At 45.6% G+C, this 24,505-nt stretch overlaps 2 protein-coding genes across 2 annotated transcripts; one reads left to right on the top strand and one right to left on the bottom strand.

Annotated features, from left to right (window-relative positions):
- The first annotated feature begins 329 nt into the window (after nucleotides 1-329).
- On the top strand, nucleotides 330-6,740 carry PPM1M (protein phosphatase, Mg2+/Mn2+ dependent 1M). Its single transcript, XM_018068562.3, has 9 exons — nucleotides 330-447; nucleotides 1,080-1,334; nucleotides 1,815-1,927; nucleotides 2,968-3,052; nucleotides 3,378-3,496; nucleotides 3,934-3,997; nucleotides 4,934-5,041; nucleotides 5,311-5,459; nucleotides 5,739-6,740. The coding sequence occupies exons 1-9, from the start codon at nucleotides 442-444 to the stop codon at nucleotides 5,881-5,883; spliced, it is 1,044 nt and encodes a 347-aa protein (XP_017924051.1). The 5' UTR covers nucleotides 330-441; the 3' UTR covers nucleotides 5,884-6,740.
- Nucleotides 6,741-7,777: 1,037 nt separating this feature from the next.
- WDR82 (WD repeat domain 82) lies at nucleotides 7,778-19,919 on the bottom strand. Its single transcript, XM_018068690.2, has 9 exons — nucleotides 19,915-19,919; nucleotides 19,723-19,820; nucleotides 16,559-16,625; nucleotides 16,263-16,362; nucleotides 14,789-14,905; nucleotides 13,878-14,033; nucleotides 13,687-13,756; nucleotides 11,756-11,898; nucleotides 7,778-11,274 (listed from the first exon to the last, which is right to left on the bottom strand). Exons 1-9 carry the CDS (start codon nucleotides 19,917-19,919, stop codon nucleotides 11,245-11,247), a joined length of 786 nt encoding a protein of 261 aa, XP_017924179.1. The 3' UTR covers nucleotides 7,778-11,244.
- Between the last annotated feature and the right edge of the window lie 4,586 nt (nucleotides 19,920-24,505).

The raw sequence follows: 24,505 nt of genomic DNA, 5'->3' as shown, positions 1-24,505 counted from the left end.
GCAGTGGTGGTGGTTTTGCAATTCACTGTGTTGACAAGGAAATAGCACAGTGTGGGCTGCTGGCAAGGGCTTACTGAGGCCAGGGGTGCTCCAAAACTATTCACTTGTCCCTGTGTCCCTGGCCAGGCTTTTCCCTGCTGTACATAAAGGGCTTATTGTTTCGGTCACCAGCAAAGAGATCCTCGAGTTTGAAAAGGGAGCAGGGAGCATGGGGCTGGAAGGAAGTGGCAAGGTGCAGCTGTTCACTGTGGTGGCACAGCTCGCTGAGAGCAGGAGAGGTGCAATGCATGACCACACCTTACCTGGAGTGTTTGCACCCCCAGGGTTATCAATGCCGAGAAGTCAGAGTTCAATGAGGACCAGGCAGCCTGCTGTCAGATCTCTGTCCGGAGGAGAGAGCCAGGCCTGGAGGAGGATGAGGAATGGCTGATCCTGTGCTCCATGCAGGTATGGCCCCAGGCAGGCTGTGCTCACCCTGCTGCCAGCCTTTTGCTGCCACTCAAGGGCCCAGGGTCAGGAAATACGATTACTCCATCAGTCCTACATACCCACTCACTGAAACCCTTCCTTAGACTTGTTAGGGGGACCTGTGTACCTTATGGGCAGCAAACGCCCAGCTCTGCCTGTAAATGCCATTTCTACTTCCGTGGGACTTGCAGCATTTGAAGTCACCCTTTACTTGGTGCCATCAACTTTCCTTTACTGTCCTCGCTCTGCTTCCAAGGGCCAGTGTGTGTGGTCATCACCTGGGGACAGCAGCATGAACCAGGCACCAAGATGCCTTCACCTAGGAGCAGACCCTGCCCTACCTCTTGTGAAATGGCCCCATCTCCCCTAAAACACAGAGGAACAGCATGTGAGGGCGAGTGGTGCAAATTCAGACACTAAGATGATGGGTCTGCCAGAGCAGAGTTTGAGCTGCACAGGAGATTAACTGGTGGCAGGGAAGGGTAGTTGGGGTGGAAAAGCCAGGCAAAACACACTCTGTGATGTTCTGGCTGTGAGCCTGCCACCTGTACAACCTCTTCAGCCCTTGTCTTCTCCCTCCCTTGCTGTCTTTTCCCTCTTCCTCACGGCAGTTTCTAACTGGTTACTACTGGGCGCTGTTTGATGGCCACGGTGGCCCCGACGCTGCCATCATTGCCTCCAACTACCTGCACTACTGCATCAAGCAGAAGCTGGAGGAGGTGGTGGGAGGCATCACAGAGGCCCAGCCCCCCATGCACCTCAGCGGGCGCTGCGTTTGCGACAGTGACCCCCAGTTCGTGGAGGAGAAGCACATCCATGCAGCAGACCTGGTGGTGGGAGCGCTGGAGAATGCCTTCCAGGAATGTGTGAGTACCCCCCCTGTGCAGGGCACCAGTCCTGCTGTCCCAGGCAGTCAGTCTGTCCCCCCTCACCACCCTGAAGGGCAGGGTCTGCAGTTCTGCAGCTCATGAAGCAGGCAGGAATATTCATCCAAACATGTAAGGGTGCTGAGATCAGGCTGGTTCAGACCCCAACACCTGCCTCAGATTTACTGCACGTCGGCAGTGCTGACCCAGAGGAAAGCTACAGCATCTCTTTACTATTTTTAGGGCTATTGTGACATTCATACAGTGAGTACAAGTTAGATCTCACCCTCCTAAAGCACTCTGTAGTCCAGTGGCAACAGCTGTGGTGGCTGTACCAAAGCAGCGTTGTCGGTCACCTTGCTGGTTTCCTGTGGCCTATCCACAGGCAGTTTTGGTTCTGGATTTCTGCTGGGAGACACGAGGCAGAGTGTGGAAAGCAGCAGCTCAGATCACGTCAGTCTTTAAACTTTAAACCAACAGGATGAAGTCATCGGCCAGGAGATGGAAGCTATGAACCAGACAGGAGGCTGCACTGCTCTGGCTGCCCTTTATTTCCAAGGAAAGCTGTATGTGGCTAACGCTGGGGACAGCAGGTGAGTCATAATAAAAGGGGGAAGTTGCTGCAGCGTGGGACCTGGGACATGAGCAAGGTTTCCAGCATGTTACTGTCCTGGTTTCAGCTGGGATAGAGTTAATTTCCTTCCTAGTGGCTGGCACAGTGCTGTGTTTTGGATTTAGGATGAGAACAGTGCTGATAAGCCACTGATGTTTTAGTTGTTGCTGAGCAGGCCCTGCACAGAGTCAGGGACTTTTCAGCTCCTCACCCCAGCAGTGAGGAGGTTTGGGGGCACAAGAAGCTGGGAGGGGTCACAGCCAGGACAGCTGACCCCAAATGGCTCAAGGGATATTCCAGGCCATGTGGCACCATGCTCAGTATATGAACTGTGGGAAAGCTGGATGGGGCCACTGCTTGGGAACTGGCTGGGCATCAGTCAGTGGGTAGTGAGCAACTGCACTGAGCATCAGTTGTTTTGTATATTCTAATTCTTTTATTATTACTTTCCCTTCCATTTCTGTTCTATTAAACTGCCTTTATCTTAACCCACAGATTTTACTTTTTTTTTTCCTCTCAAATTGTCTCCCCTATCCCACTGTGGGGGGAGTGAGCGAGCAGCTGTGTAGTGTTTAGCTGCCTGCTGGGTTAAACCATGACACTTATTTAATCCAGCAGACAGTAAATGTGGCAGCCCAGCCATTTCCCTCCTGCCTGGCACGTGACCTGTTGGAAGAAAAGAGATTTTATGCCTTCTGGAATGGTTTCAGGATTTTAAGAGACTGAGTCTGCCCAGCCACAGGGCAGCACTGGGGTGGTGGTGCAGCAGTACACTCAGTCTGTTAGGTGTTTAAAAGTGTAAGGTGATTTTAGGGTATCCCCAAGAGCTTCCTCACCTGGCCTTGGCCCCCTGTTCCTCTAGCAGTGAGCTCGACCACTGTCAAACCAGGCAAGCACAGTTCTCTGCTGCAACAGTGCAATTGCAATGGAGTTATTTAAAATAGTGGCATTTTTAAAATGAGTTTTGGGTGCAGAGCTATTCTCTGGCACAGCTCAGCTTTGCCTTTTCTCCCCTCGTAGGGCCATTCTTGTCCTGAAAGACAACATTGTGCCCATGAGCAGTGAGTTCACACCTGAGACAGAGAGGCAGCGAATCCAGCACTTGGTGAGTGACCCCTTCCATGCATCAGACAATCCAGCAAGCAAACCACTGGGTCACAGGGGGTGCTTGTGGCAAAAGGATCACCAGCTTTCCTTGAAGGCCACTGTGTGGCCAGAATGTCAGCTAGCACTAGCCTAAGGGCTGGGGGTGAGATTCAGCCAACAGTCTTCAGTATGGGAGATGCTTATGCCCTCATTGGAATGTGCTTTCCCAGTTCTGTTCTCCATTCTGCTGCTGGGAGTGCCAGCCCCGAGGCAGAAGCAGCTTTGGTGCCCTACTGTGCTGAAGCAGAATCTGTCCATCCTCACACCTTCTTTCCCTCCTCCAGGCTTTTCTTTTCCCAAAGCTCCTGGATGGAGAGTTCACACGTTTTGAGTTTCCACGGAGGTTGAAGGGAGATGACGTGGGCCAGAAAGTCCTGTACCGGGATTACTTCATGGAGGGCTGGTGAGTCCTTTCTGCCTGAGGATAAGGCTGTGCCTCAGGGCACCTTTACCTGCTCGTAGGAGTGGGAAGGTGAAGGGAGAAGTGGCATCTCCTCCTGCTGAGAGCTGGGCTTGTTGGTGGTGAAGGTCACTGTGAGCAGCTCCCTCCAACTGAAGGACCGGGGCCTTGGCAGGGTGGTGAGAAAACAGTTGAGATGGTCCTTCTGGGATCCACTGAGGTGGGGCTGGTGCAGGTTGGGGAGATAGGGCAGAGTGAAAAACACCTGGGCATTCAGCAAGAGGTCACCTTCACTGCATCTGCTGCAGCAAGTCACACTGCCCCTTCCTCAGTGAGCTGCCTGTGCGTGGGGACGCCACAAGGGTTGAATCACAGTTGAAATGCTCTGGCTGGGTTGTACCATCAAGTCAAACAAATTAACAGTGAATTCTCTGTTCCAGGGGATACAAGACAGTGGAGAAAGCTGACCTCAAGTATCCTCTTGTCCATGGTCATGGGAAGCAGGTAGCTTAATGCTTTACACACTGGGAAGGCAGAGGCAAGTCTGCTGGGGACCCTCAGTGTCCCTGTCACTCACGGTCACACTCCAGGGCACTATGGCAGATGGGCTGCAAAGCACCCATCTCTGGGGTGCTCTGGGGCTCTCCAGCATGGTACAGCCCCGATACAGCAGCTCCCTTTGCTGCCTGGTTGGTGTAAACCAGAGCCCTCTGGAACAGAGTCTGCACCCTCCTCCAGAGTACACCAGAGCAGACAGCAGCCCTGAGCCAGCCTGCCCTTTCCTCTTCTTCCTTTGCACACAAGAACATATTTCAGATGAGAACTTACTTGATCAGCTCCCACTTGGGATTGATTGTCTCCTCTAGCTCTAACTAGTGCCTTTCCCACAAACTGTCTTCCTCGAGGAGAGGCTGGGAAAAGGAGCCTGGAGAGGGAAGGAGGAGGCAGGAGAAGCAATGACTGCACACATCCCAGTGTCTGCCTGCTAGGGACGAGCAGAAAGCCCCACCACCTCCCCAGCAATGCAACCCACATGACACCCCCTATGCAGAGTCAGTGCAGAACCTCCTTTGCCAGGAGAAAGGGACACCCCTCCCCTGCTCCAAACCAACCCAGTTTTCTTCCATGCCACCTCAGATCAAGAGCAGATGCCACTATGGGCTTCGTGAGGTCTGTAGCATTGCCCAGAGCACATGTACTAACTCCAAAGCACCATGGGCCAGCAGAAGCCACCCACATATGCAGGCTGTCTCCACACTCACATCATGCCATTGCTTCTGGTCACTCCTCCATCTCCAAAGTCTCCAGAGGCTGTTCTGGGTGATGCTTGGAGAAAGGTCTTAAAGGCAGCACATAGATCAATCAGGACAAACCACACATCAGCCTTTAAAGGTGTCACATCCTTATGATTCAATCCTGTTTTGCTTTGTTTGGGGCCAGGCTCGCTTGCTGGGGACTCTGGCTGTCTCTCGAGGCCTGGGGGATCATCAGCTCAAAGTCATCGACACCAACATTGAAGTCAAACCTTTCCTCTCCTGCATTCCCAAGGTCAGTTGCAGCACATGGGAATCGTAGGATGGAATTAAAAATGGTGCTCCTCCTCTGTAGCACCTTTTACAGACTTGGCAGGTCTTAGCTCTGTCCTTTCTCCATTCCGCTTCTCTCTGGCCATGCTGCCCAGAGAATCCCCAAGACAGAGGAATCTAGAAGCATAGCAGCAAGGGGACATAAAAGATTCAAAGCACCCTGGTCCCACTGTGTCATCTCTCAGGGGAAGTCTCATCTCCCTGACACAGATTCAATCCTGTGTTTTCCAGGTAAATGTGTTTGACTTTGCTCTGCATGACATTAAGGAAGATGATGTCCTCATCATGGCAACTGATGGCCTTTGGGATGTTCTGTGCAACAGCGAGGTGGCCCAAATGGTCAGGAGCTTCCTTGCAGAAAACAGGACAGATCCTCAAAGGTAACACCAGCTTTGTCATTGTTTTCCCTTCCAAAGAGCTTGGTCAGACCTAAAGCAGGCTGAGGTCACTCTGCTTCCCAGTCAGCTCTGGCACGACCAAGCACTCTTTTCTGTGACTCTGAAAACTGCCTCCTAATCTTTCCCCATCCCAAAGAAACAATGATAAAGGTGGTGTCTTAAAAAACCCTGCTATTTTGACAACATAAAGCCACATCTCAACGTTGTTCTTAAGGGGAATAGCGCCATGTTAACCCAAACCCTGCATTTTTCCACCCTCAGATTTTCAGAACTGGCCAAATGTTTGGTGTGCAGAGCAAGGGGAATGAAGAGAGGCCACCAGTGGATGCTGGATGACAGCCATGAAGCATCCTATGATGACATCTCTGTATTTGTCATTCCACTACACAACAAGGAGGAGGACTGACTGTTAGGATGACACACAGAACCTCTGTGTTCCCCCACTGTGGTGCCATTCAGCATCAAACCGAGATTGAGGGATTTCTGCTGTGTGTGTACACTCTGTTCCAGCAAAACCATTTGCAGTGGAACCTGAAAATGCACAGCCAGCGCTTAGCAGAGGATGAACAAGAAGATCAGCTCCTTAAAAACCTGCAAGAGAGCAACACTGGGCAACAAATCATTCCCCTTCCTTGTTGTTGGGCCAAGGATAAATTGCAAAGGGGGCCATGCAAGCTGAAGGGGACTATTTCCAAAATCTCTGCGGTACAGCAACACTCAAATCCATATTTCTACTGAACCCTCTCCCTTTTTAATACTGAACAGTAAGGATCAATTGAGATCCACCCAGTGTGAAAAGCTGGCTTTTAATCAGACTTGAACTGGATGCATAAGCTAAAGCATCTCTCATATGCATTTGCTGTAATGTGAGATGTGCTAAAAACCCAGGAGCTGCTGCCAAGCCAGCACTGGGCACAGCCGTGCCTGCGGCATGGGAACACTGGAGCAGGAGCCCAGACCTCGAGACAGTTGCCTTTTGTAAGGCAGCACCACCTCAAACCAGCCGATGTTGGCTGGTGAAGCTACACACTGGTGTACGGGAGCCTCCTGTGCAAAGAGACGTACGTGCCTTACTGTTATTGAGGAACATTGTACAGATTTCTAACAAATCTTAGTCCACATTGCTGACACTTTTTCTGTTCAGGTCATTTCTGACAGCAGAGCTGGTTTTGTAGCAGGAGCACTGATGAGAACTGAAGTGTCTGCATATATCGGGTGATTTAGTAAAAGAGCTCCGGGTAAAATAAAACCGGTTTGTTGCAATTTGTCTGCAGTGCTCAATCTCAAGCACTTTCATTCCAACAGGAGCTGCAGCACAGCAGACACGCCAGAGTTGTGCCTTAAACTCAGAGAATCTGCTTCTCAACCCATTCATTAACCAGGCAAATTCAGGTCTGGACAAGCTTCCCCATCTCCCTGAGTCCCCACTTTAGTTTCCATTATTCATTACACAGGTTCCAAGATTCCCTGGAGCACCAGCCAAACCCCAGCGTGTGTTTAACTTCCACAGTGATTAAAGTCCAAATAAAAGTACTTTGGTTTTTTTTTTCCCACGCGTCTTAACTGTGGTGTTATTCCTGTTGGGGGTTTTACACAGACCTGGGCTGGAGAAACACAGCCTTGGAAGATCACAGGGGAGTTTTTGCTTTGTATTTCTCTTTGCCAAGAAGCAGTTTGTCACTAGAGGCGTTCCCTTACCAGTACTGACCCAAGGGCTTGGTGCCAAAAGATGATTTCCTGCAGTGGGAGGAAATTCCCCCCAGGAAAGGGACAGCCTTCTCAGCTACCTGCTCATGGTTTAAGCAAGGACAAAAAACATTTCTCTCTGGCTTCACTTTCCCCTCACCCTGTTAAGTTTAACCTGACAATAATGCACATGGGGATTTGCCCACGTTAATGACATTGGCTGCTGTCCTCCCTTCAGCAGCTGTAACACTCCATTTACATGCACTGACTGTAACGATCCAAGATTCCTGTTACTCAAATCCAACAAGTTATTTTTTCACCTTCGTGCTGAGAAAGGCTCAGCTCTTCCATCCAGACCACAGGTTGCTGCAAACACCCCTCTCCCTAGGGCACCATACCTCCAGAAGTAGCTGTCACAAGGCTGCTTCCCTATCCTGATACATTCCTAGGCTCTTTAAATGAGCAATTTATGTAAGGATAACTTCAGAGAACCAGAGTTTTTGACTTTACAAAACAAAGGGGCTTTTCAAACAATGTATGATTTTCCCAATCCCCCTCTAAGAAACCAGCAAGTTGTATCACACTGGACAAATGCAGAATTTACAGCACTCAAGTGATGTCTCTACAAAATATTTATTGGTCACAGCCACAACACCGAATTCTCCATGTATGTAGTATTTTGTGACAAAGCATAATTTGACTTTATGTATTTACACTCACCTGGGAGATACCACTGAGGAGTCCAACTCCCCACAGCAGCTCACGACCACAGAGACCAAGTTTCCAAAAGGCTCACCAGGTTCCCAGCCCCTGACCCAAAACCAAGGTGAAGTCTCTTAAAGTGCTAATACAGTCAAGAGGCATTGGCAAAGATATGCTGCTGTTTCCAAATTTGTCACTGAATCACTCCTGTGTTCCCCAGAGCAGGTGTTGGGACATTAACCAAGGACCTGGGCACTTCAATAAAAATCATAAAAATCTCTCAAGACTGACTTGGAGGATTACATGTGAAATCTCCCACAGGCAGACGTGCTCAGCCACCACCACTGCTTATTCAGAGGTGGGCTGTTGAGTCTCACTTCCCCCTTGTTTTGAAGAAAGGTCTTTATTTCATTCCAAAGAATAAGGAGGCATTCACCTTTTAAATGTCAAACTGGGAGGGGGAATGCTGTTTCCTGCTTGTCTTAGTTGGCCACTCCGTTAGACCTGGAAGGGCTGTTTTTCTTGAGGTCTATTTCTCATTAGCTGGTAGCCCTGAGGGACACAGGAATTGCAGCCCTGAGACTCCTAGAGAAGCACATAGAAGCTGGAAGCTAAAAGCTTTATTCACCTTTCCTGTCTAACCATCTAGAAACACATTATCCTGAAGTTCCTTGACAATACTTGGCACATTTCCTACTTTTAAAGGCAGATGGAAAACACTCGGTGCTACATCAACAGAAACATCTCTGCCTGTGTGGGTGGAAATGGGTCCTGGGAAGGCTCAGCTGTAATCCTGAACTGAGCACTAGTGCTGTTGTCCACAAGCCTGCACATCCCTCTCTTCACTCCAGAAAGCCACTGATGTGCTTGTATGTTCTCCTAAACCACTCCTCTGGTCCCCTTTTCCTTAAACATTTCATGCCACCACTCACTATCTTTTACAACACTGCAAGCAGAAGAGAGCTGAACAGGCTTTAGACAAGTGCTCAGAACACCTCAGCAAAGAACATTTGTAAAATAAAAGACTTTCAAAAGCTTCCCTGTGAAAAGGAACAAGGGATATGGCCGGAGGCTATCTGTTCACTTCCTCAGGCAACACACTTGATAAAATTCTCCAAGATCATTTACTACTGAATGCTGAAGTTTAAACTGTTAAGATGCACTACAAACCCCAAATACCTGCATATTACAAACCACTGCAAAATACCAACAAAGGTAAAACAGCACCACGCAGCCTGAAATGCATTACTACTGAGTTGGAGTGGCTGAAGCCTGAGACAACCATCTCCCTTTGCACTGGGCAGTTGCATTTATAGGCAGCGGAGGGACAGTATGGGAAGAGGGACAGCATGAACCTCTTGTCTGCACCTCCAGCAGCAGGCCTGTGTGGCAAGAGGGAAAGCATCTATCAGTTTGCCAGAAGACATCAAACTCACATCACAGATCTGTGGTTAGAAATGCCTCCTGTGCCAGCATCAGCAGGGACAAGCCACAGCGCCACAGAGAAGGTTCGGCCACAGCAGGGATCCAAGCCCCACGTTCTGAGCCTCCTGAGGGGCTGCTCCTGCCACTGTCACAGGCTCTGCACACGCTGCTGCTCTGTGAACAGAACCAGCAGTGCAGAAATGCTCAGTGCCCATCGCCAGCTCTTAGCACAGCATGGTTCCACTGACAAGGACAAAAGGCAAGAAAATGCAAAACACAAGCAGATTTACTTTTCCAGGGAGACATGATGTGAATGACAGACAGGGCCCCACAGCTGAAACAACGAACTTTGCTGTAACAGGGGAATGTGAGGACAACTGACCTAAGGAAAACACTGGAGCACAGTTCACAGCACGGACCAGCACTCCAGAGCAGAGAGAACACGCCCATTACTGTCTGGCCACCTTGCCAGCATTTCATATTTATGAGCAGGGTGGCACACGTGACCAGGCAAGGAGAAGAACTGACTTCCCAAGCTGTGATCCAGCACATAAAACCAAGTGTGTTTGGAAAGGCAAGAATACAGTGAACACCACATTTTTGCCAAGCCTGTCCCAGACTGCTTGTGGATGCATTCCACCATTGCAGCATTTCAGGAAAAAGACACCGGAACCAACCTAAGACCAGCTTGCCAGCCTTTCTGTGCCACTCACCCACAAGCTCCTCTGAGGCAGGAGAGCAGGTTCCTCCCATCTCTTTGCAGAGACATTCCTTGGAGCAAGACCACAGCAAAGCAGGGTCAGCACAATCATGCCTAAGATTTTTAAAATTAATTTCTTGAAGACGCCATCTGACAAAGGATGCATTGTTCTTGAGGGGCTACCACCAGAAACCTGCAGACCTGTAACAAACTGCATGGTGGACTAACTGCATGTCAGTTTTACCAACAAAGGGATACGGGTCTAAGCCTGACATGGGAAGAGTTTCACGGAGCATATTTACAAACCATGGGGTGAAAAACTGCATCAGTGAAGGTAAACAGCCTAGACACTCCACAATACTGGCCCACATCATATTCTTTTATATCTAAAAGTAAAAAAATATGGCCCATTCCCACTGCCCACCCACCCCACGATATTTACAAGTAAGATCAGCCAAGATGGTACATAAGGAAGATACACAAGCAGACTGTGCTTTCAGTCTCAGTTTGGTTTCTCCATCTTCCTGCTGACAGACTCCTTTATTGCTTGGGACACTGGCTGGACCTCACCAGTGCTGTCTGTGCCTCCGGGATGCTGGCACAGCAAACAGCAGGGAGGCTTTGGCAACCTCTGGCAGCAGACAAAACCTGTACAGTTGCACTCTAAATCTCCAAAAAAAGGATGACGAGATGTATCAGGTACATTCACAGTCACCCACGCTTCTGCTGCATGTTCCACTGCAAGAGAATTCAGCATCTGCTGCTGAAGTTGAAAACTGTCAGTGTTCACATTTGGCACAGAAGAATTTGCATTTGTGGACTGCAGTGAAACCAGAGAGATCCCAGATGTTAAAAACATGCACTTACGGGAAGGAACTGCACGTTCCACCTTGGAACATCAATAGCCTTGTGCACTTACAGCAGGAAAACACACAATTACAGCTTTAAAAAAATCCCCCAAACATTTTGTAAATAAAACAGACTTCACCGCCCTTAGAAATAATACTGTGTCAGTTCCAGCTTGGGCTGAAGCCGTGCTGGACACAGACTGGAAGGTTAAGAACATGTAGCATGCTGCTTCTGAACGTGTGGAGCAGTCCTCACAAAGGAATGCTGCAAACAAAGGTAAGACATGGAAAATATGCAGGAACAGGAACACAGCCTAGGAGACGTAGGCAATTCCAATGCTATGCTTGCAATGATGTGCTGCTGTTACAGTGTCGAAGTCATCCAACAGCAGCTGCAGAGGAGGAATTAGTCGTCAATAGTTGGCAACCAGAAGGCCTAAAGAGGAGGAAGGAAAACATCTACTCAGAGCAGAACACAAATTTCTCCTACAACACACTGCAGAAGCTGATCATTGCTACTTTCTGTTAGGCAGAGTCTACCAAAGAGGCAGTAACAGCCTCTCAGCAGTTTAAGGTTACAATCCTTGCTTTGGCTTGCACTGCACGTTCTCCAGAGCAAGCCAGGCTTACACAAACTGAAAATAACAGCAGTGTGCAGGGATCTAAAGAACTCCTCCTTCTGTGTGCACACTCACTCACTGCTCTGCTCTCATGTGCATGTTCACACGCTGGCTGGCCAGGTGTGCTGCCCCACACATCTACCTGCCAGGTATGGCACAGTCAGGGTGTAACAGACAGGCCTGGTTCTCACCAAAGCCTGAGGCAATACCCAGCAGAGGCACTGAGCCTTCTCAGATTCACCTCCAGAAGGGTCAGCACCTCACGGAGCTCAGAGGAACATAAAAGCATTTCCTTACCATATTGGAACATGCGCTGGCGAAAGTCATGAATTTTGGATTGAACTGCAGACAGGTTATGGGACCTGTGTGCTTCCCATCCAGGACAGCCACCTTCATCCCACTTTCTCCATTCCAAACATGGATCTTCCCATCCTCTGAGCCTGCAGGCAGGAGTGGAAAACAAGATATGCAAGATACACTGGAGAGGTCAGTAGAGAAAAAGAAGAACATAACCTTTCCTGTCAGAACTGTAGAACAGGCAGGTCTCAACTTCACAGCCTAACTTTAAGAGTTCTCAAAGGGCACTTACAAAATGTCTCTATACACACCTGCACCCAGACAGCAGGTTTGTACCTTTGTACTGCAGAGACTCAACTACACAAACAGGGTGCAACACTATTCAGGCAAAGATGTTAGCAACTACTGTCACCCAGGAGAAAAGGAGAGCTGACACCCTCCAGTCATGAGGGAGAGACCCCGGCCAACCTGCACCAACACGAGAGAGGCCAAGCACTGGGGAAAGAGTCATTGTTCACACAAGTTCTCAGTTCAGACACAGATAAATATTTCACTTGGTGAGCAGAGAATCAAACCAAAGCTTTACCATGGGAGGCACTAGATTTCAATGCACTATGCCAAATATCAGAAGCTTCCCCGGAGATGTCAACTCTCCACATGGCTACAACGGAACAGGTTTTGCACTTTAAAATGGCATTTTTCAGACTCTGAGGCTGAGAACTTTAAATTTTTATAATTCTGTTCTGCTTTAGTCTCATTTTAAATACAATTCCTAACAAAAATGCAGGCAATTTTCTTCTGCTTCTGTATTTATGTCTATAACCTTTCAGGACAGAAAAATTAAGAAGCAAAAGTTGCAACTTAATCATATGTAAAAACCAAACAGAAGTAAGTGGTTTAGAACTACTTGTACTACAACTTTCATGTGGAAGGTCACAGCAGGAAGGTAAATATGTGCAATAAAGTGCTCTCCAGAGACAGACTAAACAAAGAGCCCCACCCCTCTTCTCTGCAATCAGGAAGTTCTCAGCCAGAACCCAAGAAAAGCAGCTTTGCCAAGACCGTCACTCATCCAGGAAAAATGAGGATCCAGATACCAATTACCACGAAGTTAAACATATTTGGTACCAGCCAAATAAACAGGAACAAAAAGAAAAAGTGCTGGGAGGGGCAGCACCACACAGACTCGTCTGACTTGTGTCCACAGGCAGCAGAGTGACTGAAGTGCTTATCTTGAGATGCCCAACCTGCAGCACCAGGCTGTACAGGAGTTCAAACTGCCTTTTGCCATCTGCTTCCCTCAGGAGTCCATCCCACAGAGGGTGAGAAAAAGGACCTGGGCCAAGGGAATCACATGCTGAGAGCCATCAGGCTGATGACTACAACCTCTATTAAGGGATAAGCAGAGCTTGTTCCAGAGACAGGGGGTTTACAAGAGCCACATGAACAAAATGCAGCTGCCCCAGCATGTCACCAGTGCAGGAACATCCTCAGAGGTGCACAAACACACCAGGCTACAAGACCAACTGCCAAGCACAGACAGGTGCCTTGGTCATAAGCAATGGGAGACAGGCCCCAACACAGCCCCAGCATGCTTTGAGGTGGACTGTGATAGCACCCTAGCCACTGGGTGAGAAACACTGACATAATCTATGTGACAGGTCTTCCCACATTACAACACTTTGCTGGTTCCTTCTCTATATTGTAACAACACTCATATTTAAAGGAAAAAAGAAAAGTTTTCATGCAGGTTTGTTTACATTTCAGTCTAGACAATGCTGAGTAATCTAACAGAACACTGTCAGTGCAAAGAAAGCTTACAGCTGCATTGTATTATTTAAATACATTCTGCTTCCCAACAGACACAGCTTTAGCCCTACATAACACACCTAATTTCAGAGCACTGGAATTCTTTCCAAGAATTATCTTACCTATCATGATGAACTGAGAGTCTGGTGTGAATGATGCCTCCAGCGTGACAGCCTTACTATTGTTATAACCCTATGGCACAAAACAGAACACGTAGTAGAGAGTGTGTCCACAGCAATCTCACAACCAAAGGGCACCTGGCTCCCAAAACTAACACCAAGTTCCAAGCAAGGATCAGAGGCAGCAGGCTCACCCCAAAGGTGTGCAGGACAGCCCCTTTGAAGGCATCGATGAGCCGGATGAACCCGCCGTTGGTCGATATGAGGATGAGTTTCCCGTCATTGCTGAACTTCAGGCCTGTCCACTCACACGTCCGCTCGTACTGCATCTTAAACGTGGCAAATGGCCCCTGCAGAGAGAGAAATGGGAAACAGGATGCAGACTCTTTATGCAATGCTGCTAACAAGAGTCTGTTTTTAACCTTAGCTGAGGAAAAATAAGATTTTTTTTTTTTTAAAGGGAAATCCTTAGCCCTAAGATACCAAGAGTGTCATGGTAAACATGTCACTGCACATGCACGTTTCAACACATGAATCCACAGCTTCCAAAACAAAAAAGACCCAAAGTGAGGTGTTTCAATCCAATAGTTTCATGCTATACCACATTTGACAGCAGAAATTAATTTAAGATAGGATGAAGTTTTGAAACAAGGTTGCTAAATGAAGTTAAGAGTTTGAGCCAGTGTAACTGTCATATGATTTTTGGAAACCACGGAAATCACTACGTTCAGTGTTTAGTTAAGCTGTCCATCCAATTATAGTTTCCTTTGAAATTTCCATCCTTTCTGACAGTCCTGGCTCCATCTTTGCCAGTCTTCTTCCAGAATCAGCAGCAAGGGAAAAAAAACAAACCCAAAACTCCTTAACAAAAAGCTGAAATGGGGGTTTGGAACAGGTTAAAGTGTTAGCAGAACATTGGTTCAAGAGCGTACTTCAGGATTTGGTGACAGCACGGATCTCTTTCTGTCTGTGATGTGTGTGCTTACTGAGAACTCTCTGGATGCCAAGGAGACACCCCAGACAGTAAGCTGGAGTACAGAAATCCAGCCTCTGAGCACTGAGTTTAGACTATTTCTTGCAAGCTAAAAACTCTAAGGTAGATCACCTTGTCAAAAGAACGGAGGTCATAGAGCTTCACCATTTCAGAATTGACTCCAGCAGCAAAAATCAACCCTTCTGGGTCAAAAGAACACACAGGTTTCCCCTGGAGATGCATTAAGCCCTAGAAAATAGAAATAGTCAACATTATTTTGCAAAACTGATGCTCGCTTTTCTACCATCACATTTGAGCCCACTGTGAGCAGGACAGCAGACCAGGGTGGAACATCAACATTTCAACTGTAAACACTGAGGTTTTACAAAGGTTCAGAACTCAGTGAGCAAGCCAATGCTCAGGGCCTGGTGAGTGGGCCAGCTCTGGTTTCCTGGGAATGTTCCAGGCAATGTGGCTGCCATCTCATGGGCCAACTGAAAACTACAAGTAACACTTCCTCAACCTGTTTCCCAAACTTGGTTGGATGCAGAGTCCTGCTGCAAGTCCTAGTTTTACCATTCTTACAACTTCAAGCATTAGGATAAATCACAGAACCGCTGCTGAATTTACAACCCCATCTCATCTGCAGCAACTCAGAGACTGAGATTCATCCCAAGGGAAACTTACAGGCTGGCATTAAAGGCACACTTCCATAGAAGGGCAAAATAAAGACTTATTGTCAGAAAAAGCTCAGTTTTAAGACAGATAGAACCACTTAGCAAGAAATGTAACTTTGTCTTCCTTTTGCATTTACAGATACATCATCTGGAATAAGCAAACAGCCCTTTCTCATAAGCAAAATAGTCCAAATGAGATGGGAAAACATAAGAGCACAATACTATGTGTCCAGATATAGGGACAAAACAGCTCACCACCACTAAAGGTGGAGATTCTACTCCCAGTCTTTCATTCCTGCCACTGCTGCCAGCTCTGGTACTTTTCTCAGCCCACACAAGCCTGCTTCCACTAAAAAAAGTGAAGTATTCCAGCAGAATAAATAAAAACAAACAGGGTTCTGCCTTGCCAGAAAGTTAAATCTGCTTACAAACGGTTCTGATGAACCACAGAGGTGATGCAAGGCGGTGGCAGGACCATATGGCTGCCGTGTTACTTTAGATCATCAGTTTCTTCATCAAATTTAATTGCATCAAGGCACCAATTTTAGACACACACTACAAACACTCAGATAAGATGCATTTCCAGCCCAGGAGGGATGCCAGCTAAGAGAGTAGCAGCCTGATGAACAAGCTGATGACACCCAGCCCTTCTCTTGTTTCATCAGCTGTGGGTGTTCCTTCTTGCCCTTCTGCAGTGCCTCTCCAGCAGAGACACAGGTGAGAGCGAGTGGTGTCACACAAACAAATGTGACACACAAACTGCACAGAGAGTCCTCATCCAGGCTGCTTCAGCATTCCAGGAAGGGGCCAACACTAAATCAGCAGCACATACTTCTGGCAGTACTTTTGCCTTGTAGCATGCACACATCCATTTTTCATGCTTCTAAGTGAAAATACAACACTCTGTGAGCATGAATTTTGTAATCTACCTGGCAATTGGGAGAGCGGAGATCCCAAAGTCGAATAGTTTTATCGAGGGATCCAGAAATAAAAGTATCATCCACTGGAGACATTGAAAGAGCAACCACTCTGCAACACAGAAGCCCACATGCATCAGAGATACATAAAAGAAGTGAATAGAGCAACACCCACCCCAACAGCTGTGCACAACCTCATAATTGCCAAGAACAGAGAGAAAAACAGTGTGAACCAAGTGTAACAGAACTCAGGCTCATTACAATTGTTGTTTCAATTTCTGCTGTCCTGTCTCCAGGCCACATCTTACCTTTTTGTGTGCCCTGGGAAATACCGAATGTATTTGTTGTCATGCAGGGAGAGGTATCGGATTGTATCTGAAAACATAAACAAACCATAAGCTTTATTATACCATGAACCCAACGGTATCTAAAAGTTACTGATCACACAGTGACTTGCTCCCCAAAGCAGCAGCACTCTCATCAAAGTGGGTAAGTCTGGTCATTTGATTTCAAGTCACCCTTTCAAAAAGAATCAAATTAGAAACAGACATAAAGCAACTCGGTTCTTCTCAAGGCAGAAGTGAAAATCAGGCAACAGGAAAAGGTACTTCCCACAGTCTGAAGTCACATTACATCTTAAAGACAAAGTGTCATGTGATTTATGCAAGATAATTTCAAAGGCACTAAAATTTAAGTACCAGCAGGTTTTATTTCATCATTCTCACAAAATTAAGAATATCAAATTTACAAAGGTGATACTACTGATTTTTATTGCTTTGCAGCACAAATCTTGCTGTCTTTCCTGCATAGAAATTCAGTAAACAAATCTCCAACTAAGCAGTACATACAGGAAATGTGCAAATTCTGCCATTCGGCTAAAGATAAAAACATGAATTTGAAAGCCAGGACAAGACCATTAAAAATTAGCAAATCTCTCTGATTTTTGTTTAATCTGACAATGAACAGCCTCACACTTTCCCTGCACTTAGAGCAGCTAAGCTTTAAGAAGAGGACAGAGGAATAATCTAAAGCTTAGTCCACATAAAGCAACATTAAAAATAAATGGAATAAATAAGAGCAGCACCACGACATTTCTCAAGTGCCAATTTTATCCTGAGTATAGATTAATATACCAAGAGTGGCCAACACTTTTGGAAGATGCTGTTGAGACTTCCTTCCAAAATTACAAGAAATCCTTGTAAGAGGAAACCACTACTAAAGCACATCAGCCACTTTTTAATCTTTATGTGCAGACTCTGTAGTGCTGGAACAAGTTCCTGGTGAGGCTCCAAAGAGAAACTGAGGGAAAAGGGCATTTTTACTTTTGACTCGGAAGAACGAGAGCCAAGAGGAGGCAACAAGCACTGGGTGTTTTAACACTCAGAAGGTCTACAGTGTTCAGGGTGTTTTGAAAGGCTCATTCAGAAAAATTTTGTATCTGTGATAAAATTATCAAGTTCCCATTTTTGCCTAAGATTTCTCACCAAGCTGAGACACCACCCTCCAGTATTTGACCAGAAAACTGAACAAGCTGGAAACGTGCTGCTGGTGACACACCACCCTGAAAGGCTCTAAGTGACCTGAGGTGATTATCCAAAACATAAATCCCCACTGCCGGTGTCACATCCCATCCGGGGAACACACTTCAGACGTTCTGTTAAGACACATCATTTCCTGCAAGAACTGTTGTTACCTGATTTCCCAAGTATCCATGCAGAATCCCATCTTCTTTGCTAAAGAGGAAGCACTGTGGAACTGTGCTCCCTCATGATCCTGGTCGCTGGCAGTGCTCTGTCCCAGGCAAGGCAGTGGCCTGTACAGTTATCTCCTGTACCGGGTGGTATCATAGACCCTCAAACTGTACAAACTACTACCTCAGCCTGGCATCAGGCAAGAGGAACTAGGTCCAGGGATCTTCAGGAAATCTTCACAAGTACATTGGTAGCAACTCCAACAGAGAAAATGCTTGGAAACAAGCACCAGCATTCCTATAGCATGTTTCTGAGTTAATTTTACCTCCTGATACCTGCATAATGGGTTAAATACAATGCACCTTGCCCAAGACCACATTTAGCAGGGACTGGAGAGTATCTGGACTCCTACAGTCAGTTTTATTAGGCTTACAGATCATAACAGCAACAAATATTCTCACATTCTATGGGTCTTTCTTCTTCTAATTAAGTATTTATCATAATGCTAGCCTGCAGGATGAAGACTCTTTAATCTTAAGGTTTACCAGTGCTTATAAACAAAATCTCACAATTCAAAATGGCACTAAAAATGCTTCATTAAATTGTTAGTTATTAATTATTGTAAATTAAATAACAGGCAAATAAAAAAAGTGACAAAGTAACGATATAAGCAAAAAATTAAATAGGCTCTGAAACAGACTAAAAAGGCAAGTGTTTCCTGTCACACTCTTAATCCTTTTACACCATTAAATCCAATTCCATTGAAGACTTCCTTGTTCCTCTGGTTTCAGGCCTTAACCTGACTTCCTAACTCTTAACTTCCACCTGCTCTAAATTCACAGTCTTTGAAATTCCTTTAGTAATCCAGCACACATCACAAGGCACCAGTGGCTCTACTGTCAAGCTCCATCTCTGCAAAGGAAAAACCCAACGAAAACCTCTATTCCAGAAATGATTATGAGTTTACAAATATAATGTTAAAACCCATTTATAAAGTGCTGTGCTAAGAGACTTGTTCACTGCAAAACTCTCAGACACTGACTACAGCAAACAAAACTGAAACACATTTTAAAATAAACATGAGCTGTTTCCAACCTCGGGAAGCATTAAGGTACATATCTGTGCCAGTTGTTACATTTGAATTTTAAATCAAACTCAATTAATAGAGAGCCTGTCACGAAGATCTAGAAGCCCTTCAGTGTCAGTGATTTAGAGTGTAGCTATCACAGACACTGTGAGGAGAAACAGCATAAAAATGGGTCTTCTGTCTAGTACATAGACAGAAACAGGCGATGAGAAGCAAAGCTCATCTCTGAAGAGCTCTGTGACCTCCTCCAGGCTCGGCTGGTGACCTACTGAGTTACCTGAACCTCCCGCCCTGCCCTCCTGTGCAGCTGAGCTGTGTGTGTACCAGACAGAGCTATGGCATTCAGTCCACCTGCTCCTTCCACCTCATTCACATGTAGGAAGTTAAGGTGCAGAGGCTGACTGACAGCACTGGTACCAAAACCCCAATGAACAGCAGAACTAAGAACCCAACTTTTATTTCACTAACAATGTTCAATCCCTTAGTTATTGCAGCAAAGAATAAATCTCACATCAGCATGCTCGAGGGACTATCACCAAGTTGTGCATTAGTGTTGGACAGTAATTCCTCTGTCTCTGGCAGAGTGCTCGCCGCTGCAGGAGTTGCTGTAACTTTTTCCCAGATCTGCAGAGCTAATTATCCAGACATGTAGTGCAAGGAGATTCAATACACTCCACTCCAGTGGCTCACTTACCATCTATTTTGTTGGAGCTGTACACGACAGTGTTGGCAGCGTGTGTGTACCTGATGAGGTCCACTCCATACTTCTTACTGTACAACGTTCTCTTTGGTCTGTCGGGAGGAAGCAGAAATAATTGCACTCACTGCAACAAAAAGCTCAAAACGAAACTCACACTAACAAGGCCTCTCTCCATTCAGGTATTACATCATGGTTTCAAGCAGTCCGATGTTTTTATACGAAGAAAGAAAAGCTTTTGTATTTGATTTGCAAAAAAAGGACCTCGATGTTTCTCCACAACCAACCCTAGGCTTGAGGAGTTCCCTGTAACACCTGCAAAATGCACTTGTCTCCTCCAAAAATTCCTTTTCCCATGATGTCTACTGCAAAAAGAAAAGGAGGAGCTAACATAACAAGCACAGCAAGCAGCACTGCCTCACTGTGCCCTTGCCCATCCATATCTCCAATTCATCTGTTGCTTATTTTAGATTGAGAATAGTTTATCTTTTTGTTCTCTGTTACTTCAGAACCTAGAACAAGGTGTCTCATTCCTGTAGTATTAACCTAAACATGCATATATACCAATAATCTATAAAAGACATGGTAACACAGGAACTTTTCCAAAGGACTGCAGAATTATATTTGAATCCAATCTTAAAGCATGAAACTCAAACATTTTACAACAGAATGAAAGACATTCTAGTGAGAGTGGATACAACCTACAGAACTGGATTTCTAGGGGGCTGGTAAGCAGGTGATGCACTGCACTACTAGAAATTTAAAGTGCACAGTAAATCTAGAAGCAGCTGGAGGATCTCAGAGCAGCAGTGCCTGTCTGAGCAGCACAAGGTCTCTACCACCCTCCTTCCCCTTTCACCCTCAACTGAGGTAGCACAGAGGTTTCTGGGCAGCCAACCAATGAGGCTACTGATCAACACCAGAAATATCACCTCTTCTGGGAGTTATTTTTAATCCAGAAATTCGTAAGTCTGCTTATTACATGGGCCCACAAAGTATTTTACCAACACAAGCAAAGAGGACAACACGAGAATGGAAACAAACAGCAGGAGTGGTCGAAACCAATACTGCTGCCAAGGGAAAGATTTATCAGACTACACCCTCAGACAAGGCATTTCTAATATGCTGGACTTTTTCCTTCTTTTCATTCACCTCAGACTGACACACCCAAACAAGAGCACAAGTGGGACACTTTTCATATCAGAAGGAAAACAGACATTCATTCTTACAGATTAATTCTAAACAGCAGAAGTCACGGGGCTTTACCTTCAAATGAACTGGCTGGGGACAAGCTTCCACTAAGCAGAATGCAATATAGAAAGTGTAATGAAAACCCACACACCACCTGTACCACAGACCAAATCTCAAATGGTTCTTCCCCAGTTCCTGCAATAGATTTTCAAATCAATTTTCAGATGCAAACACACCACACGCTGAAATCAACACGCCAAATTTAAATTTTGACACTCCGTAACATTACGCCTGACATAGTTCCCCATACTGCCTTCTGCAGTTACCTCACTTGGGCTGACACCTGGGTAACCATTGGTTACCTCACCTATGACCAAATTGGGGAAAAAAACCCCAACAACAAACTAACAATGGCAAAAAAAAAGGCAATCTCAAAACATTAAGACTCTCGTAATTTGGCTCATCCTTTTCTATTACAAACTTAAAGCTTAGAAGCTGCTCCATTCAGAATCAGTGAACACACACAGAGACAACAAGGATCAACAGATGGTAAAAGCATATTTACCAAAAAGAAGGGAAAAAGGACTTCTGTGCTTTAGGAAAGGTGAAGTTTTCATGTAAGCTGAGACAAGCAGAAGCGTGTCACTGCACACACCAACCACCTGTTGTCAATCCACTATTTTAAACACAAACAAGGAAACTGAGTATTTTTTTAAATCAAATCACAATCACTAAACATAATTCCAAGGTCGAGGTTAATGTACCCAGCCCACCTGCAAACTAAGCAGTATTGCCAAAGAAAAATATTTTACAATAATCTCAGTCAAATCTGCTACAAAGATGAAACAGAACACAGGTGAGGTTTGTAATATCATCTGTGCCTTGGTCTGAATCACTGCTGCCATGGGTAAAACATCCTCCACAACCAGGATCATGGATATGCCAAGCAAACACCACAGCCAAGCAGGAGCCAGATCCATCACTTTATTTGCATAAATAATACACAATTGATATACAAGCTTAAATTAAAATACAAGCTAAACCTTTGCTAGAGCACCATCTATCAAATCAGGGTGATGTTTGTGCAGCCAGGCTGTTCCCAGCCTCAGGGACTGCTGTACATCACAACATAAAACTGCCCTACAAGTTTTCAGAGTCCCTCCTTAAGCCCAAACGCGCACAGGTGAGCCTCTTGGAGGGATGGGCTAAAAAACCAGTAACAACAATTTAGTTGTTTTCACATTTTGAAATAGAAGTGGTGCCTCAGGACCAAAATTATTGGATGCTCATGAATAAGCGGTTGCTTTAGCCCAGGACATACATGATAAGGAGATAATCTTGTCCTGTCAGCCCTTGGCTACAAAGCACCATTTCAACTGCCCTGTCAGAAAGTGAAGTTCACAGAGATGAGGTTGGTCATACTCTCATAGAGCTGTACAGCCCATTTTAGCACTGCAAAACAAAGCAAACCAGGTGAGGCTGTACCTAAAGTATAACCAAAGAGCTGCATTTTAATTCTCTCAGCAGAATTACTCGTTAATGGGGAACCACAAATTTCTCATTTTTACATGGAAAAAGGTGTTAACTTTCAGGCCATTCGATGAAGCAGGGTATCCTGCACTGAAACCCAGCAAGCAGGACATTTCATGTCCTCCTGGCCATTATATCCATCAGCAATGACATACACAAGCAGGTGAGAGTTCTGGGCCCTGGAAATGGTAATTTGTAAGAGGAAATATAAACTGTAGGCCTGAAACTGCCACACCTACAATCATTCACAAATTTGAAGTTTCATCTTCATATGAATCTCTGGTGACAAAGTAATTCACAGCTAAACCTTTCCAGGTGAGAGAAGAAGCATGTCCTGCATCCCTGGGTCCCTCTAAAAATTCCAGCTACACTTTTAACTCAATTGATAGCACATGAGAAACTTTCAAATTAATTTTTATAGTTTTATAACACTGGAGAACTGCATCCTGGCACAGGGGCTACCTTGATGATACTACTTTCATTGCCCTGCAGCAGATGACCATCGATCTACATTTAATTTAATTAAAGCAAACCCTCTGACTATAAAACACACATCAGGACTAGATGTAGATCAGAATGAAAGGACCAAATGCCTCCTAACCCATCAAACTATTCTTTACACGCTTGGAAGGGGAAGAGCAATCAATACCATCTGCATTAACATCATTCAGCCCTGCCACTATTGTATATCATTAGGATCTAGGATACAATCCATGGCAGCTCCACATGTATAGAGTTACCTGTTCTTACATAAATAAAAATTAAATAATTTCACAGAAGACTTCACTCTATCAGGTGGGCAATGCCAACAACTTCAATGTGTAAAGCAAGCAAATATAAGTCTAAAATAACATAAGTGGCCTATAAAATTAAGAGAATCTGCAGAATGCAATCTTTCATCCCTGCAAGTATGATGTCTTGGTCTGCTTGGAAAAGTAGGAGGATTAGGAACACATGGGTCACTAGAAAATATACACAATACTGACACATCTACATCCTGATACTCCCAAGCCATTTCTTCTTCATTCCTGCCTTACCCTGTCCTTTTTATACCCTCTTCTACAATACACATACTTGTTTTCCTTTCGTTTTCTGTGTGGATGTGATGCTCCCTCACCTTGACTTTACAAAAAAAAAAAACACACCAAAAAAATCACCTCAGAACTACATTTCTACACCAGGAAGCAAACATAAGTTAAAACTTCAAATTTAAAAGAATTTAAAGCAGCCAGACCCACACCTGTGACAACTGAGGAAGAATTTAATGGAGTAATGACACCATTTGGCTCGATTTGTTCCAACTCTCACAGAATACAAATGCCCTCAGTGTACCTTCCAAGCCATCAACTGCAGCGTCACCATCTGCAGGTTTCCATCCTCTGAACAGGAGCACAAGATCTCAAACGCTCTGCAAATTTCTGGGGGTTTACCCAAAAAACGGGACAAGCGTCATGTGATCAATGAAGTGAGAAACACACACCCCTTAACTCATTGCTTTTAAACAACAGAAGGCAATAAATCCTTGATTGATTAAATGTAAATTAAGACAAGGTTTGAAGGCACGTGTGAATCACACATGTATTTTTACCGTGCTTTACAGGTAAGAACCCGACCAGAGAAAAAGATTTAAAGCACGAAGGACCACTCTACCTTCGACACTCCCAAGCACCACGTGGGAAGTGGGTTTTAAGGAAAAACACCATCAGGTTTTTTAGAAGTCACAGCAACACACATATCCAAAAAGTTGCACTCGAATGAGGTAGTTCAAAGCGGCACAGCTGTACAATGCTCACAGCCATCGTTTCTCTTTTAATTAGCGACACTGAAGCGCAGAAACACTCGAAAAGTCAGTTTCGTATCTGCAACAATCCCGACGCCTGGAAACATGGCCAGACTCAGCCCCTTAAGCTTGAGTTTAGCCCTCGCAGAAGTGAACCCTCTCTCATACTTGGCAAATTACCACCGCTGCCTCCTATCTAGCGAGATAACAACCGCGGACACCCGCGGTGCAGACAAAACCACGCTGCTCCTATTTCTGCCGTTGGGATTCTGTCACGAA

This window comes from Manacus vitellinus, unplaced genomic scaffold, assembly GCF_001715985.3.
Source record: "Manacus vitellinus isolate BGI_N305 unplaced genomic scaffold, ASM171598v3 scaffold_14_pilon, whole genome shotgun sequence".
Lineage (NCBI taxonomy): Eukaryota > Metazoa > Chordata > Aves > Passeriformes > Pipridae > Manacus > Manacus vitellinus.
Note: the sequence above shows the minus strand (reverse complement) of the source record. Positions and strands in the feature narration are given on the sequence as shown.

What these genes read in the sequence shown, in the direction of transcription:
- PPM1M (XM_018068562.3), top strand. An exon ending in AGAATGCCTTCCAGGAATGT is followed by an intron (nt 1,335 to 1,814) that starts GTGAGTACCCCC and finishes TTAAACCAACAG; the next exon opens with GATGAAGTCATCGGCCAGGA. An exon ending in GGCAGCGAATCCAGCACTTG is followed by an intron (nt 3,053 to 3,377) that starts GTGAGTGACCCC and finishes TCCCTCCTCCAG; the next exon opens with GCTTTTCTTTTCCCAAAGCT.
- WDR82 (XM_018068690.2), bottom strand. An exon ending in CAGCTCCAACAAAATAGATG is followed by an intron (nt 16,626 to 19,722) that starts GTAAGTGAGCCA and finishes TTATGTTTTCAG; the next exon opens with ATACAATCCGATACCTCTCC. An exon ending in ACCTCCGTTCTTTTGACAAG is followed by an intron (nt 14,034 to 14,788) that starts GTGATCTACCTT and finishes CTCTCTCTGCAG; the next exon opens with GGGCCATTTGCCACGTTTAA.